The sequence below is a fragment of the Sciurus carolinensis genome, chromosome 1 (genome assembly GCF_902686445.1).
Source record: "Sciurus carolinensis chromosome 1, mSciCar1.2, whole genome shotgun sequence".
Taxonomy (NCBI): Eukaryota; Metazoa; Chordata; class Mammalia; order Rodentia; family Sciuridae; genus Sciurus; species Sciurus carolinensis.
Window position 1 is genome coordinate 143,829,266 of NC_062213.1, and position 26,799 is coordinate 143,856,064.

The following is a 26,799-nucleotide window of genomic DNA, read 5'->3' on the forward strand; positions in this document are numbered from 1 at the left end:
AAAATGATATTAAATATCTAAGATTAGGTATTCAGTGCTTAAAAAATGCATTTATCTCTAACACACACATTAACCAGCAACCAAACCCTTGTTACACTATTAACCTGAGACCACAAAAATACAAGAAATATTAAAAACACTGAAGGCGAGTTATTATTTTCAGTAAAATATATCCCATTAAGGAGAAATCAAAATAAAATTTATGTAATGTAGCTATCTACAAAAATTGGAGATATAGAGCTTAGTTTTAATATTAACTAAGTTTCCCCAAAATGAATTTTCATAAAGAGAGGTTTCAGAAGAATTACCTAAAGTGATCATCCAGATTTTACTTGGAAAACTTTGAATCTAATAGGTACAGAGTGAAACATGAAGTTAAATTGATCAATAGTCATCACATGAATTTTAGATGTTTCATAGTTGGTAATGGTTTTGTTACTGATGTTCTAAGCCACCTTGAATATCTTATGTCTATAACATTATAATTTTTGTCATTTGAAGTGATATAATTTTACATTTTTACTATTTCATTATCAGTAATACAATTAGTATTTCATTATACAATTAGTCTAAATAAAATAAGTGATAGGCTAAGAACAAAACATACTGTGTGGCTGTCATCATCATCTTTATGCAGTCTGGATCATCCTTAATTCCTATGGAAAGTAAGCAGAGGATAAGCTTTCAACTTGAATGTTCATATGTGGGTAAGTCTGCTTCCTAAATAGGACACTGAATCTGTTTGTGTAACCCTAAGCTTTTCAGTTAGGAATCAGGCCTGACAGCATAATGAGAAGAGAAGCAAAGTAATTCTCTCTGCACTTTGAATCTCTCTGAAAACTCTTTAGGCATAACTGTGCCTAAAGGTCCTAAGTCTGATTTCAGGTCAGGTCATATGTCAAAATACACCTGCTCTAATGTCTAATAGTAATTCTCTCTCTCTCTCTCTCTCTCTCTCTCTCTCTCTCTCTCTCTCTCTCTCTCACACACACACACACACACACACACACACACACAAACACACACACACACACAAACACACACACACACACACACACACACACACACACACACACACCTTCTCCTCCACCTCTATCTATATTTCTGTCTTTATCTCTGTCTCCACACATATACTTCTTAACTTTTCAAAGCAATCTGTACTCTCTGAGTAATAAACTCAAAATCTTCATGTCTCTTGGGTTTCCTTTTGGAGTTTATCAAAGTATATCATCTGGTATAATATCAGATTATTCCTCTCACTTTTCCTTGGTCTTGTAGATCGATCATAACCTATGAACAAAAGACTAGAACCAGAATGTAGGACGTAGAATTAACTAGTATAACATACCTTCAACTCGAAAAACTTCGTATTCCAAGAATTGAGAGGAAGGGTAAGATTGTATTCCTAATTGTTTCACTAACAAACGATGTAGACTAAGTAGATTTTTCTCTGGATAGACAGAGAAGTTCAGCCCATCAGATGAAGAAAATTCCAGGCAATCACTAGTAACTTTCATTAGACTGAAAAATGAAGTTGGAATTTGAATTACAGTACCCTTCCTTTGAAGTGAAAAACAGAAGGAAATGTGTGCCTTTTCAAAATCGTCAGCTATAGTAGGAATATGACCAAGCATTAGAATCCCAACAGTATCTTCCCGAAGGTAAATCATTGTCATAGTGGATCCCTGCTGACTGCACCTCTGAAACATATCTCCAATGCCATAGCCATGAACACTGCCCTTATAAAGAAGACTCAGAGAAGCATTTCCAAGAAGATTCCGTAAACTCTTTTCTTCAAGCCAGGTCAATCTGGGTGTCACTGCCATTATCCTGTATCTAAAGGGAAAACAAATGACAGGTTGAGAGACTAGCATACCCTAGAAGTTTAAGCACAGATTTCTTTTTAGTTGCATGAGATCTTTTTTTCTCTGACCCAATTAAAATACACTATTAATACCATAGGCATAAACATAGAGTATAATAGATGGGTGTAAAAAAATAATTTAGAAATAAAAAGGTTGTTAACATTTTGGGGAAGGGGTACTGGGGATTGAACTCAGGGGTAATTGATCACTGAGTCACATTCCCAGTCCTATTTTGTATTTTATTTAGAGACAGGTCTCACTGAGTTGCTTAGTGCCTCAATTGTGCTAAGGCTGGCTTTCAATTCACGATTCTCCTGTCTCAGCCTCCCAAGCCGCTGAGATTAACAGGGGTGCACCACAGCACTCGGCTTGTTAACATTTTAACATCAGTTGGTGAATAAACTGAAAAATGAGATAAATAACAAAAGAATAATCAATTAAGAGTCTACAAACCTCATTTTTGTTTCTTCTTTTTAGATATACATGACAGAAGAATGTACTTTGACATATTATACATACATGGAGTGTAACTTCCCATCCTTATGGTTGTACGTCATGTGGAGTTAACTGGTTGTGTATTCATATATGAACATAGGAAAATTATTTCTGATTCATTCTATTGCCTTTTCTATTCCTAACTCCTCTCCCTTCTCTTCTTTCCCCTTTGTCTAATCCAATGAACATCTATTCTCCGCCCCCCCCCCCCCCCCCCGCACTTTGTGGGTTAGCATCCACATATCAGAGAGAACATTCGGCCTTTGGTTTAGGAGAAGTGGCTTATTTCACTTGGCACAATAATCTTCCATCCCATCCATTTACTGGATAATTGTTTTCCTCTTTATGACTGAGTAATATTCCTTCGTGTGCACGTGTGTGTGTGTGTGTGTGTGTGTGTGTGTGTGTATCACTGTTTTTTTTTTTTATCCATTTACCTGTTGAAGGGCACCTAGGTCCGTTCCATAGCTTAGCTCTTGTAAAGTAAGCTGCTACAAACACTGACCATGTCACTCAATTATGCTGATTTTAAGTTCTTTGAGTATATGCTGAGGAGTGGGATAACTGGGTCAAATAAAAATGGTTAGATGTCATGAAGTAGGGGGCAATGCCTTAAACATATGCACAGGTCAGGCCAAGAGCGTCTTCCATCCTTGTCAAGGGGAGTGCTAACCTTACCTCCTTTCATACAACACTACAAACTTCTTAATGAACTAGGTAGCAAATACTTTAGGCTTTGTGAGTCATATAGTCTGCCACTACTCAACATTGCCAGTGTACAACAAAAGAAATCACAGACAATGTGTGCTAAGATTTGGATATGATTTGTCTCAAGATTTATGCATTGAAGTTTTGTCCTCAATATGGTGATGTTGGCAAATGGAACCTTCAAGAGGTGGGACCTAGTGAGATATTGATAGGTCATTTGGGAGCATGACTTCATAAAAGATTAAGGTGTCTCTTATGGGACCTCGGCTAGTTCTCATGAAAGGGTTTTTATAAGAGCCTGAGCTGGCCCCATTCAGTTCTTTTGGCTTCCTGTTTAGCCGTGTGATCTTTTCTCCACACATATGCTCTCACAACGTTCAATCCATGTGAGGTGGACATGACGCATTCAAGAGACCCCTCACCACAGCCAAGCATTGACAGCATCATACACTTAAACTTCTAGAACTGTGAGCTAAATTAGCGACTTTGCTTTATAAAGTTAACCTGTCTCAGCATTTTGTTATAGTAACAAAAACAGACTAATACAAAAATTTTAAAAATAGACATGGCCATATCCCAAAAAAACTTTCACTATAAAAACAGATGGCTACCAGGCATGGTGGTGCACACGATAATCCCAGTGGCTCAGGAGTCTGAGGTAGGGGGTCTGCAAGTTCAAAGTCATCCTCAGCGACTTAGTGAGGCCCTAAGCAATTTAGTGAGACCCTGGTCTCAAAATGAAAAAGGGGCTGAGGATGTGGCTCAGTAGTTAAGCACCCCTCAGTTTAAGTTTCAGTATCAAAAAAAAAAAAAAAGATAGCTGAAACACATTCCACAGTTTATCAATCCATTAATTAGAAGATAAAACTGAAAAACTTATACAGAAAATAGCTCACAAAGAAAAAATAAAATATGGAAATTGTTAACAGATAGAGAAATCCCACTGTGGCATACTAAACTATTAACAGTCATTTAAATGCAAAAAAAAAAAAGATAGAAAAATAGGATAGAGTGTAAAAATACACATATTCAAAAATATTACAGAACTAACAAGACAGGGAGGAATTATGTGACTTCTAAGACTTGGAGAAGTTAATAGAGAGAGGTAAGATGGGCATTTGAGAGCACATTTTCCTGAGGTGCGTCTGTTAACTTTAGAAAAGTCACCTGAGAAATTAAGCAAAGCTTCTGCTAGACTCATAAGCTAGGAGGGAAAATACTACTTCAGTGTGTAGCAAGGAGTGGATCTTAGGAACCTTTCCCCAGACCCAGGTTGTGGATCAGAATTCTGAAGAGTTACAGGGAAGAAGTAAGGGTGCACTAGAAACAGACTTTATCTTCCCAAAGTCCCAGACTTTGTTTGCATTAAGGTGAAAAAGAATTTAGAGTGTCAAAAATTTTCATGGCAAAATCAAAATAAATCTTATCTGGATGAAAAGAACATATTCCTATCTTCATATTATTTCTATATTTTTCAAAACACAACGCCTCACACTTTACTTTATCGTAAACAAACTGAGAAACAGGAAACATAATAGAAAACCAAGAAGAAAAAACAAACAAGAGGAACAAACCCAGACTGATAATGGGGTTATCCATAGAGATTTAAAAACTACTATGGTTGGGAGGATCTGGATAAAATGATAAAATAGAAGTATCCTTCCCGTTAATCTGTGGGGGGAAAAGTCAAGGAAAAAAAAAGAAGAAACTTTACGCCAAGCAGAGGAAGAGAAGAAGAGCTCTGGGAATTAAGAAAGAGGCAACAAGAAAAAGAAGCACACAGAAGCAGAAAGACAATTCAGAGAAAAGTACAAAGGAGTCCCCAACTCTGACTCCAGCTCCTCAGGGGCAAGGGAACCCAATGCTGCAACTACGAGATTCTCTTTGTACAGGTGGTGGTGTTACCATGGTTTGTCTGATGTGAGTAGTTTTGGGTATTGAGCCCTCCAGAGAATTCTGCTCACCAAGAAGACCTTTACATAAAAGTGGAAGAGATTCATTCCAACAGAGACACAAGAATGTGTTTGTATGAAAAAACAAAACAGCATGACTTCTCCAAAGGATAACTCTTCAGCAACTGAACCTAAAGACATCAAAATGAATAAAATTCCACAGAATCCAAAGGATTGATTTTCAAAATGAGCAGTGACTTCTAAGAGGATACAACGGCTGAATGAATTAAGGCACAGAATACAGAATATGGAAGATCAATTCAACAAAAAGAGGTAGAGATTCTGAAAAAGAACCAAACAGAAATCTCAGAAATGAAAAAATAAGCCAAACAAAAATTCCTGTGAAATTTAAATACTTGAGTAGATGAAGTGGAATAAAGAAGAGCAGGGTTTAAAGATAAGGTTGATGAATTATCACATTTTGACATTAATGAAGAAAAAAACAAAAAATTATAAACAAAACACATATAAGACCTATGGGACAAATTAAGAAACCAAACCTATGAATAATCAGTTTAAAGGGGAATCATCCTAGATGCCCACCAACAATTGAATGGATAAAGAACATGTGGTATGTATACACAATGGAGTATTATTCAGCCATTAAGAAGAATGATATCATGTCATTTGCAGGAAAATGGATTGAACTGGAGGTCATTATGTTAAGTAAAGGAAGCTAGACTCAGAAATTTGAGTATTACATGTATTCTCTCATGTATAATCTAGACTTTTTTATTGTAAACAAATGGGATACATGTTGTTTCTCTGTTTGTTCATGGACTAAAGACAAACCATTTGTGTAATCATAAATTTACATAGGATAATGTTGTTTGATTCATTCTGTTATTTTTTCCCTTCCCCCCTCCCCTCCCACCCCTCTTTTCCCTCTATACAGTCCTTCCTTCCTCCATTCTTGCCCCCCTCCCTAACCCTAACCCTAAACCTAACCCTAACCCTAACACTAACCCGTCCTACCCCCCATTATGTGTCATCATCTGCTTATCAGCAAGATCATTTGTCCTTTGGTTTTTTGAGATTGGCTTATCTCACTTAGCATGATATTCTCCAATTTCATCCATTTGCCTGCAAATGCCATAATTTTATCATTCTTTATGGCTGAGTAATATTCCATTGTATATATATGCCACAGTTTCTTTATCCATTCATCAATTGAAGGATATCTAGGTTGGTTCCACAATCTGGCTATTGTGAATTGAGCAGCTATGAACATTGATGTGGCTGTATCTCTATAGTATGCGGATTTTAAGTCCTTTGGGTATAGGCCAAGGAGTGGGATAGCTGGGTCAAATGGTGGTTCCATTCCAAGCTTTCTGAGGAATCTCCATACTGCTTTCTAGAGTGGCTGCACTAATTTGCAACTCCACCAGCAATGTATGAGTGTACCTTTTCCCTCACATCCTCGCCAACACCTATTGTTGCTTGTGTTCTTGATAATCGCCATTCTAATTGGGGTGAGATGGAATCTTAGGGTAGTTTTGATTTGCATTTCTCTTATTACTAGAGATGTTGAATGAAATAATATCAGAAAATTTCCCAAATCTGAAGAATGAAATGGAAAACCAGGTACAAGAGGCTTATAGAATTCCAAATATACAAAATTACAATAGACCCACAGCAAGGCACATTATTATGAAAATACCTAACATACAAAATAAAGACAGAATTTTAAAGACTGAGAGAGAAAAGAATCAAATTACATTCAGGGGGAAACCAACAAGAATATCAGTAGATTTTTCAATCCAGACCCTAAAAGTTAGAAGCCTGGAACAACATTTACCAAGCTCTGAAAGAAAATGGATGCCAACCAAGAATCTTATACCCAGCAAAACTTACCTTAGGATTTGATGACGAAATAAAATCCTTCCATGATAAACAAAAGCTAAAAGAATTTACAAAATGAAAGCCAGCATTACAGAACATTCTCAGCAAAATATTCCATGAGGAAGAGATGAAAAACAACCATGCAAATCAGCAATGGGAGGAACTAGCCTAAAGGAATAGCCAAATAAAGGAGAAACCAAGTCATGTCAAAAAACAAAAATGAGTCAAATGACTGGGAATACAAATCATATCACAATAATAACCCTGAATGTTAATGGCCTGAACTCATCAATCAAAAGACATAGACTGGCAGATTGGATTAAAAAGAAAAATCCAACAATATGCTGCCTGCAAGAGACTCATCTCATAGAAAGATACCCATAGACTAAAGGTGAAAGGATGGGAAAAAACATACCATGCACACGGACACAGCAAAAAAGCTGGAGTATCCATCCTCATTTCAGATAATGTGGACTTCAAGCCAAAGTTAGTCAGAAGGGATAAAGAAGGACATTTCATATTGCTTAAGGGAACCATAAATCAGCAAGACATAACAATCATAAATATCTATGCCCCAAAGAGTGGCTCATCCATGTACATCAAACAAATCCTTCTCAATTCCAGAAATCAAATAGACCTCTAGATTTTAAAAAGATGACATGAAAATAGAGAACTATTAAGGAATGGGAAAAGTATCTGGTCTAGAGGGGAAGGGGATCAGAGAGAGTAACAGGGAGAATAGATATGATCAAAGTATGTTATATGTGTGTAAGAAAATGTCACACAGAAACCCATTAATGTGTACAATTATACATGATAATAATTATGATTTAAAAGTTACTGTGGCTGGTGTGTTCAAATAATTATGTGATGACTGTATAATTGACAGTAAAATTAAAAAATAAAAATAAAAGAAATTCTGAATTTAAAAATATACAATCAAATTAATAATTAATATAATTCATTTAACTTTAGAATATGTGATTAAAGATACCTATTTCTCAACTAAAGCATTGAGGCCAAAAGAGAATGAAAGAGGACAAGGCAAAAAGGACTAAAGCACATGTTAAAATTGGTTAGGATATGTAAAACTACAGAACATGAAAAAGACAAAGCAAACATAGGGCAAATATTCACATAGGGCTATGATCCCCCAAAAGCAATCAAATCTCAAAACAGTCAAAGCACATAATTTTGAATAAGGATATAAGAAATCAGAAAAAAGATCATAATTAGTATAGCTGCCTATACATTAAAAAATAAGGTATACTTTAAAATAATCCATTAGTGAAATAAATCTTAATGAAATTAAAATAAAAATATCATTGTCAACACTTATAAAATGAAGCTAGAACATGATATAAAGTTATATATCTTTAAACAGATGTATTAGAAAATAAAAAAGGATGAAAACAAATGATATAAGTTCCTACTTCAAGAAGTCAGAAAAAATACCAGTTGACCCAAACAAGGTGGGAATAATTAGCAACTATTATAGATTCAATTCACCACATTGCACAAGACTGCTAAATAAAATGTGCTACAGTTTCAATGTGTGTTACCAAAAGCATGTGTTGGAAATTTCATCCCCAATGCAACAGTGTAGGGAGGTGGGCCTAATGAGGAATATTTAGGCCATGAATGAATTAATGCTGATTATAAAATAGTTTCAGGTCAAGGGGTCAATCCCTTTCTCTCTCTCATAAATGGCTCTTGTCTTTCCACCTTCTACCATGGGATGACATGGTGAGAAGGCCCTTGCCAGATGCAGACGCCATGACCTTGAACTCTCTACCTTCCAGAACAGTAAGAAATGAATCTCAGATAAAGAAAATGTGGTGTGTATATAGGATGGAATACTACTCAGCTTTAAAGAAGAATGAAATTATGGCATTTGCTGGTAAATGGATGGAGTTGGAGAATATCATGCTAAGTGAAATAAGCCAAACCCCCAAAAAACAAAGGCTGAATGTTTTCTCTGATATGCAGATGCTAATTCACAATGGTGGGAGGAAGGGAAGAATAGAGTTACTTTATATTAGGTAGAGGGGAGGGAAGGGAAGGGAAGGGGTATGGGGATAGGATGGATAGTAGAGTGAAACAGACAATATTACCTCATGTACATATATGATTGCATGACTGATGTGATCCTACAATATGTACAATCAGAAAATGAGAAATTACACTCCATTTACGTATGATCTATCAAAATGTATAAATGCATTCTACTGTCATGTACAACTAATTAGAATGAATAAAATAATTTTAAGAAAAGGAATAAATCTCTGTTCTTTATAAACTACCCTGCCCCTGGTATTCTGTTTCTTGTATTTTGGTTTTGAGTTTTTTTTCTTTTTCTTTTTCTTTTGTTTTTTGGTTTTTTTTTGTTTGTTTGTTTTTGTTTTTGTTTTTTTTGTTTTTTTTTTGGTGGTTGTTGTTTTGGTTTTTGATACTGGGAATTGAACACAGGGGTACTTGAGGACTAAGCCATGTCTCCAACCCTTTTTAAATTTTATTTAGAGACAGGGTCTCACTGAGTTGCTTAGGGCCTCACTAAACTGCTGAGGCTATCTTTGCTCTCATAATCCTCCTGCCTCAGCCTCCCAAGCTGCAAGGATTAAAACTGTGTACCACCACTACCAGCTGGTATTCTGTTTTAACAGCACAAAACAAACTAAGACACAAGGTCAATATGCTAAAATTACCCCTATTTCTGTGTACCAACAGCAAACAGTTTTACATTAAAAATGTTAAGTACCATTTACATTACTAAAAAAATAAACAAATCTAATAAGGCTAAAGAAATGTTTTAAACATGTATAAGGTCTCCACACAGAAAACTATAAAATGTCACTAGGCAAAATCAGATATAGCATAAATAAAGGCCTTAATGTGTTCATATAGTAATAGATTCAATGTTAAAATCTTAATGAGATTTTGTGGACATTTATAAGGTAATTCTAAAATTTTTGTGGAACTAGTGCTTTGTCAGATATTTCCTTTGTAATCTCAAAAAAAAAAACAATTTAAAAACCCAGTTTTGCAAAAAAAATTACATCTTTGAGTGACATATAAGCAATCTAATGCTGAAACTGTGATCCAGTTCAAGGTAGGTAGTTGTTTAAGCAGTATCTGACAGATATCACTGTAATTCCTTCAAATTTCAAAATATTCCTTGGTACTTCTGTGAGTTTGATGTGATTAAAGTTTAAGTACTATCAGATTAAGAAAAGACACCTATGAACACAAAAAGCACTACATATGAAAGAAAAAGATAAAACTTTCATTACATTAGAGTTTACATGTTCTCTCCATTAAAATATTCAGAGGGTAAAATGGCAAAATATTATGTGAAAGAAAATATGTTTGCAACCCAAGTGACTATAAAGATACATATTTGTAATACATCCCTGTATGCATGAGTATGTATGTATAATATAATCATAAATCAATAAGCAAAAGAGACAGCTCACCAGAAAAATGGTAAGAAATTTTAAGATACTTTGCAAATGACCAGTGAATATGAGAACAATGACCCCATTAGTAATTGGGGAAATGTGAATTAAAAACAATAATATATCAAGAAATGATAGAATTTAAAAGACTAGCAAGGTCAAATACAGATATGGACTTGAGGAATTGGAAAATTCCATGCACTACTGTGGAACATATTTTGTTAAATATTCATATACTCTATGCTATGGCTTAGTTTGAATGCATCCCCTAAGAGTTCACGTACTGGGAGATTGGGCAGTGCAGCAATGTTAAAGGTAGTAAGACATTTAAGAGATGGAGCCTAGACCCAAAATAAGGGAAGATCAATAGAAGAGTAATCTACTGAATGAAAATCAAGACAGAATTAAGTGAAGCAAAAAATAAAAATGGCAGGAAACCACAAACACATATCCATACACTGAATGTAAATGGCCTCAAACCCCAATTTAAGGACACAGATTTGCAGAAAAGATCAAAAACACAAGATCCAACTAAATGCTGTTTGTAAAAGACTCATCTTATAAGCAAAGACACCCACAAACTGAAGGTAAAAGAATGAGAAAAATATTCCCATAAAAATGGATCCCCAAAATAAGCATGAGTAGCTACTCTCATACCTGACAAAGCAGATTTCAGGGACAAATTAATCAAAAGAGACAAAGAAGGCGACTATATCCTGATAAAGAGAACAATTCAAAAAGAAGATATAATGATAATAAATATTTATGCCTTAAATGCAGTACACCCAATTATGAATTTTTTAAAAAATTTCTTGACATTAAATCTCAAACAGTTCCCAATATAATAAAACTAGGTGATTTCAAAATACCCAGTAGACATCAACAAAACATAAAATTAAGAAATATGAGGTAGGCCGGATCAGCCCACAGCCACTGGGCAAGATTTCAATGCTGGGGAAGTAGGCCCAGAGAACTGGGACCAGACTAGTTGGGCCCCAGCCCATAGTCTAGTGCTGTTGTGACTCACTATCTGTCAACATGTGGAGGAACCTCTGTCCACTAGCAGGGAATAAACCCTACCTGGAGTCCACCATCCCTAGAGGGGCAGCATAATTTTGGGGTCACTGCATTATCAAGTTCCTCCAAGACTTCAGGCCACTGAAGACTAGGAGAGAGGAAGATACATGAACAATATGAGAAAAAAAAGGGAAGAAAGTGTCCCAAACAAACCTAGATGCTACATCAATAAAATCCAATGACAGCATGGCAGAAGAAATGTCTGAAAGAGAGTTCAGAATGTACATAGTTAAAATGATCAGAGAAGCAAATGATGGATAAGACAGCAAAGGCAGGCATTGAATGGTCACACCAATCAATGGTTAAAAGAGTGAAAGCAGGAAGCAAAGGATCATTTCAATAAAGAGAGAGATTCTGAAAAAAAATTTTTTTGAAATGAAGGAAACAATAAACCAAGTTAAAAACTCCACAGAAAGAATAACCAATAGGATAGAACACCTGGAAGACAGAACCTCAGACATTGAAGACAAAATATTTAATCTTGAAAACAAAGTTGACCAAACAGAGAAGATGGTAAGAAATCATGAACAGAATCTACAAGAATTATGGGATATCATGAAAAGGCCAAATTTAAGAATTATTGGGATTGAGGAAGGCACAGAGAAACAAACCAAAGGAATGAACAATCTATTCAATGAAATAATATCAGAAAATTTCCCAAATCTTAAAATGACATGGAAAATAAAATACAAGAGGTTTATAGGACACCTATGTACAAAATTACAACAGACCCACACCAAGGCATATTATAATGAAAATACCTAACATACATAATAAAGATAGAATTTTAAAGGCTGTGTGAGAAAAAAATCAAATTACATTCAGGGGGAAACCAATGCGGATATTAGCAGATTTCTCAACCCAGACCCTAAAAGCTAGAAGGGCCTGGACAACATTTTTCAAGCTCTGAAAGAAAATGGATGCCAACCAAGAATCTTATACCCAGCAAAACTTACATTCAGATTTGACAACGAAATAAAATCCTTCCATGATAAACAAAAGCTAAAAGAATTTACAAATACAAAGCTGGCACTACACAACATTCTCAGCAAAATACTCCATGAGGAAGATATGAAGAAAAACAACGTAAGTCAGCAAAGGGAGGAACTACCCTAAAGGAATAGGCAAACAGTGGAGAAAGCAAGTCAAGTTAAACACCAAAAAAAAAAAAAAAAGCCAAAATGACCAGGAATATAAGTCACATCTCAATAATAACCCTAAACTCATCAATCAAGAGGCACAGATTGGCAGATTGGATTAAAAAGAAAGACCCAACAATATGCGGTCTTTAAGAGACTCATCTCATAGAAAAAGACATCCACAGACTAAAGGTGAAAAGATGGGAAAAAAACATATCATGCAAACATGGACTCAGCAAAAAATCAGGGTTATCCATCCTCATATGAGATAAAGTGAACTTCAAGCCAAAGTTAGTCAGAAGGGATAAAAAAGGCATTTCATACTGCTTAAGGGAAGCATAAATCAGCAAGACATAACAATCATAAATATTTATGCCCCTAACAATGACCCATACATGTACGTCAAACAAATCCTTCTCAATTCCAGGAACCAAATAGACCACAACACAATAATACTAGGTGACTTTAACACACCTCTCTCACCACTGGACAGATCTTCCAAACAAAAATTGAACAAAGAAACCCTAGATCTCAATAACACAATCAATAATTTAGAGTTAACAGACATATATAGAATATTCCGTCCATCAATGAGTGAATGCACTTTCTTCTCAGCAGCACATGGATCCTTCTCTAAAATAGACCACATGTTATGCCACAAAGTTATCTTAGCAAGTACAAAAAGAGAGAGATCCTACCTGTATTCTACCAGAACATAATGAAATGAAATTAGAAATCAATGACAAAATAAAAAACAGAAACTACTCCAACAGCTGGAGATTAAATAATATGCTATTGAATGATACATAAATAACAGAAGACATCAGGGGGGAATAAAAAAATTCTTAGAGGTAAACGAGAAAGATACAACATATCAAAATCTCTGGAACACTATGAAAGCAGTACTAAGAGGGAATTTCATTTCATGGAGCATATTCAATAAAAGAAGAAAAAGTCAACAAATAAACGACCTAACACTACAGCTCAAAGCCCTAGAGAAAGAATAACAGATCAACACCAAAAGTAGTAGAAGACAGTTAAAATCAGAACTGAAATCAACAAAATTGAAACAAAAGAAACAATTGAGAAAATAGACAAAATAAAAAGTTGGTTCTTTGAAAAGATAAATTGATAAACCCTTAGTCACACTAACAAAGAGAAGGAGAAAAAAAACTCAGATAACTAAAATTCAGGATAAAAAAGGAAATATCACAACAGACACGATTGAAATACAAAACATAATTAGAAGCTATTTTGAAAATCTATACTCCAACAAAATAGAAAATGTCCAAAACATCAACAGCTTTCTAGAGACATAAGATCCACCCATACTAAATCAAAAGGACATACACAATTTAAATAGATCAATTTTAAGGAATGAAATAGAAGAAGTCATCAAAAGGCTACCAACAAAGAAAAGTTTGGGACCAGATGGATTCTCAGCCTAGTTCTACAAAACCTTCAAAGAAGAGCTCATTTCAATACTCCTCAAAATATTCCATGAAATAGAAGAGGAGGGAACCCTTCCAAACTCATTCTATGAAGCTAATATCACCCTGATATCAAAAATCAGACAGAGACACATCGAGGAAAGAAAATTTCAGATCAATATCCCTAATGAACATAGAGGCAAAAATTCTTTTAAAAATTTTAGCAAATTGCATACAAAAACATATTAAAAAGATAGTGCACCACAATCAAATGGGTTTTATCCCAGGGATGCAAGGTTGGTTCAACATCCAGAAATCAATAAATGTAATTCACCATATCAACAGACTTAAAAAGTCAAGAATCACATGACTATTTCAATAGATGCAGAAAAAGCATTTGATAAAATACAGCACCCCTTTAAGCTCAAAATACTAGAAAAAATAGGGATAGTAGGAACATTCCTCAACATTCTAAAGACTATCTATTCTAAGCCTATGGCCTATATCATTCTAAATGGAGAAAAACTGAATGCATTCCCTCTAAAAGCTAGAACAAGGCAGGGATGCCCTCTTTCTCCACTTCTATTCAACAACGTCCTTGAAATTCTATCCAGAGCAATTAGACAAACCAAAGAAATTAAAGGGATACGAATAGGAAAAGAAGAACTTAAACTATCCCTATTTGCTGATGACATGATTCTATATTTAGAGGAGCTGAAAAATTCCACCAGAAAACTTCTAGAACTCATAAGTGAATTCAGTAAAGTAGCAACATCAACATCCGTAAATCTCCTGCATTTCTATTCATAAGTGATGAATCCTCTGAAAGAGAATTTAGGAAAACTACCCCCTTCACAATAGTCTCAAAAAAAATAAAATACTTGGGAATCAATCTAACAAAAGAGGTGAAATATCTCTACAATGAGAAGTACAGAACACTAAAGAAAGAAATTAAAGGAAACCTTAGAAGATGGAAAGATCTCCCATGTTCTTGGATAGGCAGAATTAATATTGTCCAAATGGCCATACTACTTAAACTGAGTCATGAAGAAATAGAACATATGAATGGTGAAAAACAAGGAAGTAGATTGAATCAGTAATAAAATGTCTCTCAACAAAGAAAAGTCCAATACTAGATTGTTTCTTGACTGAATTCTACCTAAACATTTATGGAAGAAAGAATACCACGTCTTCTTAGAATATTCCAAAAAATTGAAATGTAGGGAGTGTTAGGGTGGGCTCAGGTGACTGGATGGGGGCAGGGCATCAAGCAGCCTACTGGGCACTGAAGACCAACCAGACACCAAAGATAAGCCCTAGTGGGGACTCCCACCTGCCTGCCACTCAGCAGGATCCCCTGCCAATCCCAAAAGGACTCTGATCCCTGCAGGGTCTCTGGCCAACCACAGGAGGACATATCCACCCTCGAGCCTTCCCCAGCCTATCCCAGACTACAAAAAGGAGCCACCTTGGTCCTCTACCCAGTCCTCACCCTACAGGACCGGTGAACCTCACCGAAGAGCTGTCCCAATAAAGCTCTTTTTTAATGACATCTGTCCTGTTTGTTCCTCGGATACCTTCCTCTGATCAGGTTACCTCCATCTGATCTTACAGGGAGTACTTCTAAATTCGTTTTGGAAGTCCAGTATTGCCCTGATACCAAAGTCAGATAAGAACATTATAAGAAAAGAACAGGCCTATATCCTGTATGAACTTATAGGCAAAAAGCCTCAACAAAATACTACCAAGTTCAATTTAAATCACACTGAGAGACTCATTCATAATGATTAAGTGAGATTTGTTATGGGGACGTAAGTTATTTTAACATATACCAATCAGCAAATGCAATATGACCAACTCAATGGATATAGAAAAGACGTGACAAAATTCAGTATCCCTTCATGAGAAAGCTCTTAACAAATTAGGAATGTGCTGTACTTATTAAAGGAATGTATTATAACACAATAAAGGCCATATATGACAAATTCATAACTAACATCGAACCCATTGGCAATGTATTTTCCTACTGGGAATCAAACCCAGGGCCTTGCACATGCTAGGCATGCACTCTGCCACCTACCATATTACCAGCCCCTCAATGGTCAAAACTTGAAACCTTTCCCCTAAGATCAGGGGAACGAAAAGGATGCCTCTTATATTCATGAAAATCCTAACCATGGCCATGGCAAAGAAAAAGAAACAAAAGTCATCCATATAGAAAAGGAAGAAGTAAAATCAATTGTTTTCTGATGACATGACTTTATAGCTAGAAAATCCTTAAGACTACACCAAAAAATTGCTATATCCAAAAAACAAATTCAGTAATTTTTTAGGCTTATAAGTTATCACTCAAAAATCTGTTGAATTTTTATACACCAACAACAAATTATTCAAAAAGAAATAAAGGGAGGAAACAATACCATTCAGAATAGCATAAAAATAAAGGAAAATATGTAGGACCAAATTTAACCAAGGAGTTGAAAGTTCTCTACACTGAAAACTGTAGAACACTGTTGATGTTTTTCATAGAAATAGAAGAAAAGACCCTAAAATTCACATGGAAACACACTAGACCCCAATAGTTATAGCAATCTTGAGCAAAAAGAATAAAGTTGAGGCATCACATTTTCAGCTTAGAGCCTTCTTGAAAATGATGTCATATGCTCCAAACTTCATCTTTAAATTCAGTGAAAATCATTTAAATACCCAAGAACATGCTTTTTATTACATATAATAAGATAATCCTAAATTTCACATGATGTTTCAGGGGGAAAAATGAATAACTACTTTTAATAGTTTGAATAATATAAAATTATAATAGAATATTACAGTAGCACAAAGGTAAACAGCTTTGTCACTGACCAATTTCATAACCTGAGGCCCTGGGAAACAAAGCTAAATAAGTCTCACGAGCAGAAGCATTAATTATAGTGATGTGCAACTCCAGAGAAGCAAACGTGGGACGAGCAGGAAATGGAGAGAGTGAGGACTTAAACAAGTCCAATCAACATAACTGATTAGTAATTTTTCTTTCTCTCCTTTCTTTCTTTATTTTTTATTTATTTATTTATTTATTTATTTATTGGTACTGGGGATTTAACCCAGAGATGCTTTACTACTGAGCCACATTCCAAGTCCTTTTTTATTTTTTATTTTGAGACATCTTTATTCTATAAAGATTATCCATCAAAAAAAAATTTCTTGAAGGAACTAAGGAAACCATAAACAATATAGTAGAAAAATCAGTCAAAATAGGTGAAGAAGAAATTCACAGATGAGGTCACTCAAACAAGCTCTAAACATAAGGAAAAGATGTTCAATCTTTCTTGAAATATGAGACTATAAACAAACAATAACAGGGTATCATTTCACATCAAAACAAAGTCCAGCAATACCAACAGTTGACCAAGATATGAAGAGTCCAGAATGTTAACACTGTCCTGATGACTATATGCAGTTTGAGAGAAGTGTATTCATATCAACATAGGTCATGACAACATTTGAAGGTTGGGCATATGAATTTTGACACATTCACACAGTGAAATAACAGCAAAGTGATTGAACTAGCACTATTCATATTGGCATAGATGAAGTTTGAACAGTTAATTTTAGTGAAAAAAATAAATTTATGAGAAACAATAAAATACAATTTTTATAAAGTAGTAACACACTATGTAATACTAAATACACACACACACACACACACACACACACACACACACACATCACACACACAGCAAAAGTATAAGAATAAGCATGACAATAATTCACACCAAAATCTAGATGTTCCTCTCTAGGAAGGGAAGAGGAGATGGTACAGGAAAGATTCAGATTATTTCAACTTTATAAAGTAACAATTTTTCTAAGAAAAAATCTATTCTAATTAAATAAAGCAAAACATTTAAAATCTGATAGAAATGTATGAAGATGACACTAAGAGTTTCATTTTTCTCTGTAGTTGTCACTGTGTGAAATTTTCATTAAAACAAAAAAGCAAATGATAAAGAAAAAGAGAATCCTTAGCAGCAATTTCACCCTGAGATTCCCTCAAAGAAAAGCAAGCAGGCTGTTTTCTTCACATAGCTAGGAAACAGAATGGCTGGAGGTCTCCTACCTGAAGCTGAGAGTAGGATCTCAGCTGAGTGTGAAATGGAAGATTAACTGTTTTGTCTGAGTTGTGGAGCAGACACAGTGTGGAGACAGGAGGCTCTTTGGAGATCCTTTGCTTCAGAGAGACCAGGAAAGGAAACTGAAACTTAAAGCAGTAAACATTCAGCAGGCAGCATGCCAACTGCCAGTGAGTTTCTTTTTCCTCAGAAAGAAAAAGAAGCAGTTGATGAAAAAGAAACAACTTCTCACTGAGCACTTCCAAAAGATCTTTAGTCCCCAGGAAACCCTCACATAGGCAGACATGCATGAAATGGCAATGGTTAATAAAAAAATTTCAGTAGTAGCCTACATTTCTTGCACATTTACCTATGCAACTGGTACTGCACAATTACATGTCTTTTCCTACTTTCTCCTCAGAATAACCTCATACAATGAACACTATTAATATCCCTGTTTCTCAAAATACAAAAATGAGGCTTAAGGACATCAAGCAACTTTGCCCAAAGTGATTTAGACGATAGAATAGTGGAGCAGACTGGAATCCAAAACCAAGTCTTCTTTTGTTTGAACAGACGATGATTCAGCTTTTCCCATGTTCTGTGCACAGAGTTCATCTTCCAATTTATATATTGACTCAGTCAACACTGTTCCAGACCCTGGGGAAAAAGGTAATGGTGAGTGAGATAAAAACAGGCATGCTCAAGAAGAAAGCTGTACACTCAGGAGATAGATACACAGGCAATTACAGTAGTATGTTGAGAACTACATGAGGAAGAAGGACTAGAGTCTCGGGGAGCCAGGAGAACAGCAGCCTCATCCAATCTTAGCACACTAGTGAAAAGTCTGCCAGCAAATCAGATTTTAAACTGAGGCATGAAGCGAAGGCAACTGAGTGAAAGCAGACAGTGGCTGTCCTCAGGATGCTCCCAGCATTTTAATATCTGAAATGGAGTGAGCGCATCGTCATCACAAGTAATGAGGCTAGGGAGGTGATCAGAGCAAAGAGGTCTCAAAAGTCTTGTTAATTAAGTTGAATTTTATGATGAAGACAATGATAAGTTATTATTGTTAGCACAAAAAAACCAGGCAGGACGCAAACCTCACGAATCATTCCAGATGGAAGTTTCACACAGGAACAGGTGATGTAGGGATGAAATGTCATCCATGGACCCACTTTCCTGGTAGAAAATGAGCCACTGAACAAAGAAAGGGACTGGGTATATGTAAGTTATTGTGAGGGGTGGTCTAGTTGTTGGTGAAAGGCCCCAGCTCCATGCCTTGAACCCTGAGTCGGGGCTAAGCCCCGCTCCCGTCCTTGACGGATAAGGTCTCCAGGCAACCGCACATTCCTCGGACAAATATCTCTTAACAACCTTGGTAAGCACAGGGGCCCAGCAGTCCTGTTTGTCTTTGAGACAGTTAGCAGCACAGATACCACCATGCTCTCAACAGCACGCCCTGCCCGGAGGCCGTTACACTGATAAGCAGGAACCATGAAGATGTCAAGCAAAAATTTCCAGGAACATAGTACGAAAAACAACCTTACCCTTTAGGTGACCTATGTGCTGGATTCAAAATAGCCAATAAGAAACCTGTTGCTTACCACGCGCGTGAAACCTGCCCCTTTACCCTATAAAAAACCTGTACCCCAAAGCCCGGTGTGCCAGTTCACCGAAGCTCCAGCTGAGGTTATGCTGAGCACCCGCAGGCACCTGTGTATCAATAAACAGCCTCTTGCTATTGCAGCCAGTGTCTTCGCGTGATCTTCCTTGGACAGGGGGACGGAGGGTCTTTCATCTGGAGGTCCCACCAAGATTTGTGTTCTTGCTGCCCCGAATCCCTGCCCAAGGAACTTCTGGAAGAACTACTGGGAGGTAAGCTGGCCAGCTCGAGCTCCTTGTCTTGTCGTGTTGTCATATTTCGTGAATCTCTGCATGTCTGTTTCCACATCTCTTGAGCGCAGCGTTAGTATGATCACGCGTGGTCACTTTGTAATTTGGGCAGCCCGAGAAGGAGTTGACGGACTCAGACTTCTCCCCTGCCACCCTGGGAGACGTCCCAGGGGACCTAGTACCCGATTCTTCGGGATTTGTTTTTTGGCCGGAGGGACTTACGCTCTCCGACACCACTTGGTACTTTCGGTTTGTGCCGAAGACGCGCAGCGTTTGTAATCTGTTGTCTTGTCTTTGTTCTCTTGTGCCTGTTTCTTAACTTCCTTTCCACTAGCGAGACTGAAATGGGGCAATCCATGGTAACCCCCCTGAGTCTCACCCTCGACCATTGGCAAGACGTCCGGAACCGTGCCAGCAACTTGTCGGTCGAGGTCAAAAAGAAGAAGTGGGTAACCCTATGCACCTCTGAATGGCCAACCTTCAACGTAGGCTGGCCCAAAGAAGGGTCTTTGCGACTCTGTCGCATTTGAGTGACTCTCACATCTGGGCACTTTTGCGCTGCATCTGAGCAGATTCTGTGCTGCATTCGGGTGACTTGTCGCATCTGGTTAACTCTTGGCCCCATTTGGGCATTGTGTTGCGCCTGGGCAACTCTTTGATATAATTGGAAATTGTTTGTTTTTATTGACAAAGTACCAGCTAGCCAATTTTTGATTTAGCGCGCTACGTGTCTGTCTGTTTGTGTATTGTACTATATGGTCTTTACTCTTGCCTTCTATTAAATTCTTCATTGTGTTAATTCGATCTTAGGCTTGGGGATACTCATTGCAGGGTACTTTACAGTCCTTCTCCTTGTTCCTGAGAGATTTGTTTACTCCAATCCCCCTAGGCAGAGAGCTCAGCAGCTCCATTCCTCAAAAGTAGTAAGAAATAATGTTTTGTGATTTTCTGCATTCAAACCTAACCTGATTTCTCAACCAGGAAGAAAAAGGGTTAAAAAGTCCTGGGTGATCCTCCCTCCCCCTTGCCTGGCCTTGCTGAAGCCTGCATTGGAATGTAGGCTGCAACGGTCTCAGCGGGAAAGGGAGGTAACCTGAAGATAAGAAAAAAGAAAAAAAAAGGTGTCCGTTTTAAACTTCTGGGCTGCTACACAGAACTAACTCATTCTCTAGGATTCTTGTTTTGTTTTGTTTTTCTCTAATGTTGTATTTTTGAGCTCATAATTTTGATCCTGCATACCTAGGTTAATGATTTTTTTCTTTTTGATCAGTTCTATTTTTTATTCAACTAGAGTTCTTGAACATCTGTTACATTGCAATGGAGATTCACCTATAAAGTTACAAGGCCTTTGATTTTGTGTTATTTGTATGTCGTGCTGTCTGGTGTCATGTTTTGTCTGTATCAAAACTGAGCGCTCCTAAAATTAAAATTTAAAAATGGATCCAAATACTTTTAATTCACGTGATTTAAAGGTTCAATTCAAATTAGGTAAACTAATGAAAGTAAAATGTCTTTGAAAATAACTCGCAAGTCTCTAGGTGGTCAAGCTAATAAAATATTGATGTTAATAAAATGTCTAATATCAATTGTTCCTAGGACTTTTCTTCAACAGGAAAGAGACAGCAAATACTGTTCAGGACACTTGTCTGCTTTCTTGGTTTTTACAGAATAAGTGAATTAGAGTTAACATGTATGGGATTACTCAAATGTGTTTGTTGGTGACATTTGATTAATTTGCAAAATTAAAATGCTCATTGTTAAATAACATCAAGTACTCTTAACTTCTCAAATTCCATGGGGCATCATACTTAAACATTATTGGTGTTTTCATAGGTTGGTAAATAAAAGGGTTTAAACTTGCTTTGTGTCATCACTAAACTAAAAACAAGGTTACTAAGAGTTATGTCCTAACAAGTGGAATTCTATATACAAAGGGTCCCAAAAGTGTCAACTGTGTTTCAATTAGAGTACTATAAACAACAAAATATTTAATCTTATTAAAATAGAGCAATTTATCTAAATTCAGAAATTTCATAAGAGTTGTTTCAGAATGTGAACAAAAAGGGGTCAACAAATAGGAAAGAGAAAATAAAAGGTTCTGGGTTTGGAAATATATTTAATAAAAAGGAAAAGAAAATGTTTCTGGGTAAGAAAGTGCCTGTGTGATGGAATACATGAGGGTCTAAGTAAGTGCTAAGAAAGTCTGTGTGTAAGTAAAGGGCAAGTTTCAACAAGTCTGTGTGTAACTAAGTTGGTTGTGTGTATGTGAGACAGCTAAAGCTATTAAAGGTTTTTCCTAAGGTGAAATACTAATGTGTTGATATAAACCAAAGCTTAATCTATATGGTAAAATGGCAAGGATTTCTTAGAAACACTAATTTACTCTTAACTTTGTCTATTAAGTTTTATTCTTTAGAACAATTAATCTTAAAGATTGGGGTTTATCCAATTATGGTTAAACAACTGTTAGAGTATTGTACTGTGTTACAGAGTCTACATTTTTCTTAAAAAAACTAAATTTGGTAAGAAAAAAGTGTCAAGGTAATTGTGAAATGGTTTCTAGTTGTGTATTAAATGTGTTCATATTTTCCAGGTATACAAGTTTTTAAAGCAGGGAATTTATCAAGCTGCTATTCTCCAGATTAAACTTGTCTGTAATGGTAATCTTAAACTTATAAAGAGTAAATTTTATTGGGGATTTATTTCTATCATTTAATGTTCTATTATAGGACCTGCTATCAATGGGGTACGTGTAAAATTTGTTACTTTTTACACTGAGATAAAGAACTTCAAATATAAATGTATTTATAAAAGTTAGAGCCTGATTTGTTTAAAGGTTCATATTGTAGAAGGTGAAAGCATTTTGCTACACAAAAGAAAAGTTAAAAGCTCTCTCAGCCTTTCTTTGATTGATTCCTGTTTTGGATATAATGTTAGACTGTGTTAACTAATGTTCATATGGACCTAGAAATCAATATATGTAAACTTCTTAAATTGACATTTAAGAAAGAGTATAATGCACTATAGCAAAAATGGGACAACAATGACTGAGATTGGGGTCCCTGACTTCATGACTGTAGCATGCTTGGTGCCTGGGAGTGTTCCTGTGTAGGAGCACAAGATGCCTAACTGCTTTGGCAGTAACCTCCCTGGGGAGGCTCTGTACAGGAGTCCTATCAGCTCTTACATTGATATCAGGCACACAGCTCTTGGGCAGAAAGAAATTGTTTTGCTAGATAACCAGTGTTTCATCAGTTCCCTTCTCTAGTTCCTGCCCACCTTACAGTAACTTTGGACAGTGGACTTCTTTGAGAGCTACACAGAGTTCCTAACATTGCACTTTGCAGTTGTGGGAAAAAGTTATGTAGATGGTCTAGTCTCTGTAACTCTCCTGAAAACAAAGAATAATGCTTACATAGTCTTTAACTTAATAATAAGACATGTATAAATGTTGCTAACATAACTCTTTAGATGTACATTTCCATCAGAGAACAGAGCTCCATCTGATCTCAGCTTAATCTTCAAAATCTGTGTTTATAAACCTTTATTTTCTAATACTCCTTTGACCCTCACTGAACTTGAAAATTTGGTCATGCTGGTCATGGCAAAAGGGGCAAAAATTAGTTTTAGGATTAGAACATTTTACTTAAGACTTGTGAAGAGCCCTGCCTTACCTGAGATAAGGCTCTGTCTCACCCTGCTACATGTTAGAATGATTCCAAAGTAAGCCAGATTTTAACTCATTTAAAGTTGTGCTCAAAAGTTTGATGTTTGTTGTAAAGATTACTGTGATCTCAAACAGGGTATAAAATGTAGAACTCAGCCAAAATTCAAGATAACTATTATACAAGCTAAATATGTTTTTACTCTTGCTAATTTCATTTTGTAAAACTGTTACCTATTAATGTTTTGCAGAAGTAGCTGCTTCAAGAACACGCAACCTAGGTAACTTGTGATAATAAGCCATCACCTAACAGATAGTGGTAACAGATACCAGAACAGATAGTGGTAACTTCCAGAACTAATGCAGACTCCAGTTAGATAAAAGGGTAAATAACTGTAAAGTTATGGACATTAAAGTTAAAGCCCAGTACTCTTACTTTATGACTGGTGAGACTGGCTTGCTGGATGATTAAGATCAAACTTAGAGATTGGAATTAAATACAGAAGGCAAGATAGGCCAGTATTTGGATCTTTTGTCCTCAGTCAGCCTGAACCCACGAACAAGAGAACTTCTCTAAGGAGCTTTGCAACTCTGTGTCACACAACCTCCTGATCGAGGAGATTGTTGAGACTAGAGGATGAGAATCGCTCAGTGCATCTGCTGCAGAGGAGGGACATGGAAAAAGGGAGACATCCCTTAATGCTTCCAAAGGAAGTCACCTCATCAAGGAGACCCTGCCTAACCAATGGCACTGGTGGAGCTAAGAAGCTGCCCTTAAGTTCTCTACAAGTGGCCCCTGTGGGAACTCAGCTGACTCTTTAACAAGACAGGAACCAGGTCAATTTGACCAGCTTGATCTTAGACACCCAGCAAAACAGTTAAAACCAAAATATAACCATTCTTGGGCATTTAAAAGAAATAATAGTTAAATGTAACTTAAGATGTACACTTGTATTAGCCCACTAGAATAAAGACTGGAAGCTACAAATGAAAGAAAGATTCTTCAGCAAATGTGCCTGATAACTATCAAGAGAAACTGCCAGAGTCAGAAGTTTTTAGTCAGTTTAAGGCCTGCAGACCTTCCTAAGCTACACAGGTAGACTTAATCTATGTTTGCTCGTATGATTACCTAGCCCTAAGTAACAGAAGTATAGAGCTCCCTACTAAACACAGGTTATACCAATAAAGGGATATTTTACAAAATCAGATGACTTAAGTAGCTTAACTATATTTTCTGGGGACATCTATGACATTAAGAGTTAAATGTTGTGTTTACGTTCCTGATAACCTGGACAATGTTAAAGTTCCCAAATAAAGGCCTTGTCCTCTCCAGCCTTTTGCTAGGCCTAGTTATGGGAACAATTTCTCAGTTCTTCCACCTCCTGGTGAGAGACTGACTTCTGTCATTTTCATGATACTCAGTGGCATGTTCCAGATGCTGCAACATTTACTTCGTACTAATCTCATTTCAGTACTCATGTCTTTTTGTTCTTCTATCATAGAAGCACCCACCCCCAGATGACTTTACAACCTGCTCTTCCCCAACCAGACTTCTACCTTGGACCCCTCGATTGACCCGATTTTTTAAAAAAAAAAGAGGAACTCCAAACTGCTTGCCCCTCACTGCCCCCTTTCAGCTTCGAAGCAGCCAGAACGACCGACGCCCCCTTTTCCTTAAAGCAGTTAGGAGTTCCTATAGCTAAAGGGGGGAATGAAGCCAGAATTAAGGACAGGTAGTTAGTGTAGAAATAGGGAATCGGGTCAATTCGAGGAAATGAAGCCATGAAGCCATCTGCCTTTGGAAGTTGGAGACTGCCCCTGAAAAAATGGAATGTCAAGGATCTCCGGAGCCCATTGACTACCAAATTCACCTGCCTTTATCAAGGAGTGCAAGCATGGAGCTGCTAATTATTAATGCCCCCTGGGCCCTTACCTGCCTGAATCACCTCGGCCCTCCCCCTGCCCATGGTTTCTCAGTAATGCAAAACCAGGCCTAGTCACGTAGGCAGGAAGGAAAAAGATAAGGGGGAAGAAAATTGGAGAACAAAAGAGACTTTAACCTATAAAAGATGTAGGGTGCGCTCACTTCTTGGGACTTTTAGAACATCAGCATAACCGAGGCAGGATGGACAAATGGATATAGGACTCTATCCATGATAAAGAAAAAGGGGGGAATGAAAGGCCCCAGCTCCATGCCTTGAACCCTGAGTCAGGGCTAAGCCCCGTTCCCGTCCTTGACGGATAAGGTCTCCAGGCAACCGCACATTCCTCGGACAAATATCTCTTAACAACCTTGGTAAGCACAGGGGCCCAGCAGTCCTGTTTGTCTTTGAGACAGTTAGCAGCACAGATACCACCATGCTCTCAACAGCACGCCCTGCCCGGAGGCCGTTACACTGATAAGCAGGAACCATGAAGATGTCAAGCAAAAATTTCCAGGAACATAGTACGAAAAACGACCTTACCCTTTAGGTGACCTATGTGCTGGATTCAAAATAGCCAATAAGAAACCTGTTGCTTACCACGCGTGTGAAACCTGCCCCTTTACCCTATAAAAAACCTGTACCCCAAAGCCCGGTGTGCCAGTTCACCGAAGCTCCGGCTGAGGTTTTGCTGAGCACCCGCAGGCGCCTGTGTATCAATAAACAGCCTCTTGCTATTGCAGCCAGTGTCTTCGCGTGATCTTCCTTGGACAGGGGGACGGAGGGTCTTTCAGTTGGGGAGGTTGGAAGTGACTGAATGGGGGCAGGGCATCAGGCAGCCCAGGCGTGCCAAAGAGCCACCAATCAGAGGCCCACAGATAAACCCTAAAGGCGACTTGCACCCACCTGTCACTCAGTGGGATCCCCAGCCAATTCCAGAAAGACATGGGTCCCAGTAGGGTCTCCGGCCAACCACCGCAGTAAGACACATCCACCCCTGAGCCTACCACTCCCACCAACTCAGGGTACAAAAATGCTGACCCAACAGAACCCCAGCCTGACTTCCCAGGCCCTTTACGTTGGTGGACCAGTGAACCTCGCCCGAGAGCTGATCCCAATAAAGCTTTGTTTAGATGCTTGTGGTCTGATCCCCTTTTGGCCAGCATCCAATCATAACTAGTGAGCATATATATTTTTCTTGGGCACTCAGAATTTTGTGGCCTGTTCTATCAAGCAGTGAGTGTGTCA

The 26,799-nt window shown here is 37.2% G+C and overlaps 1 protein-coding gene and 1 non-coding gene across 2 annotated transcripts in view; both read right to left on the bottom strand.

Moving 5' to 3' along the window:
• Window positions 1-18,213, bottom strand: part of Ifi44l (interferon induced protein 44 like) — a 29,418-nt gene extending 11,205 nt beyond the window's left edge. Inside the window, exons 1-3 of the mRNA XM_047537133.1 lie at window positions 18,078-18,213; window positions 1,349-1,836; window positions 608-656 (exon numbers count right to left, since the gene is read on the bottom strand). Coding sequence (XP_047393089.1) covers window positions 608-656; window positions 1,349-1,826 — 527 coding nt within the window. The 5' untranslated portion in view covers window positions 1,827-1,836; window positions 18,078-18,213. The remainder of the gene's footprint in view (window positions 1-607; window positions 657-1,348; window positions 1,837-18,077) is intronic.
• LOC124968792 (U6atac minor spliceosomal RNA) lies at window positions 2,932-3,055 on the bottom strand. The gene has a single exon (XR_007105847.1). It is a non-coding gene; the product is annotated as a U6atac minor spliceosomal RNA (small nuclear RNA).
• Window positions 18,214-26,799: the final 8,586 nt, after the last annotated feature.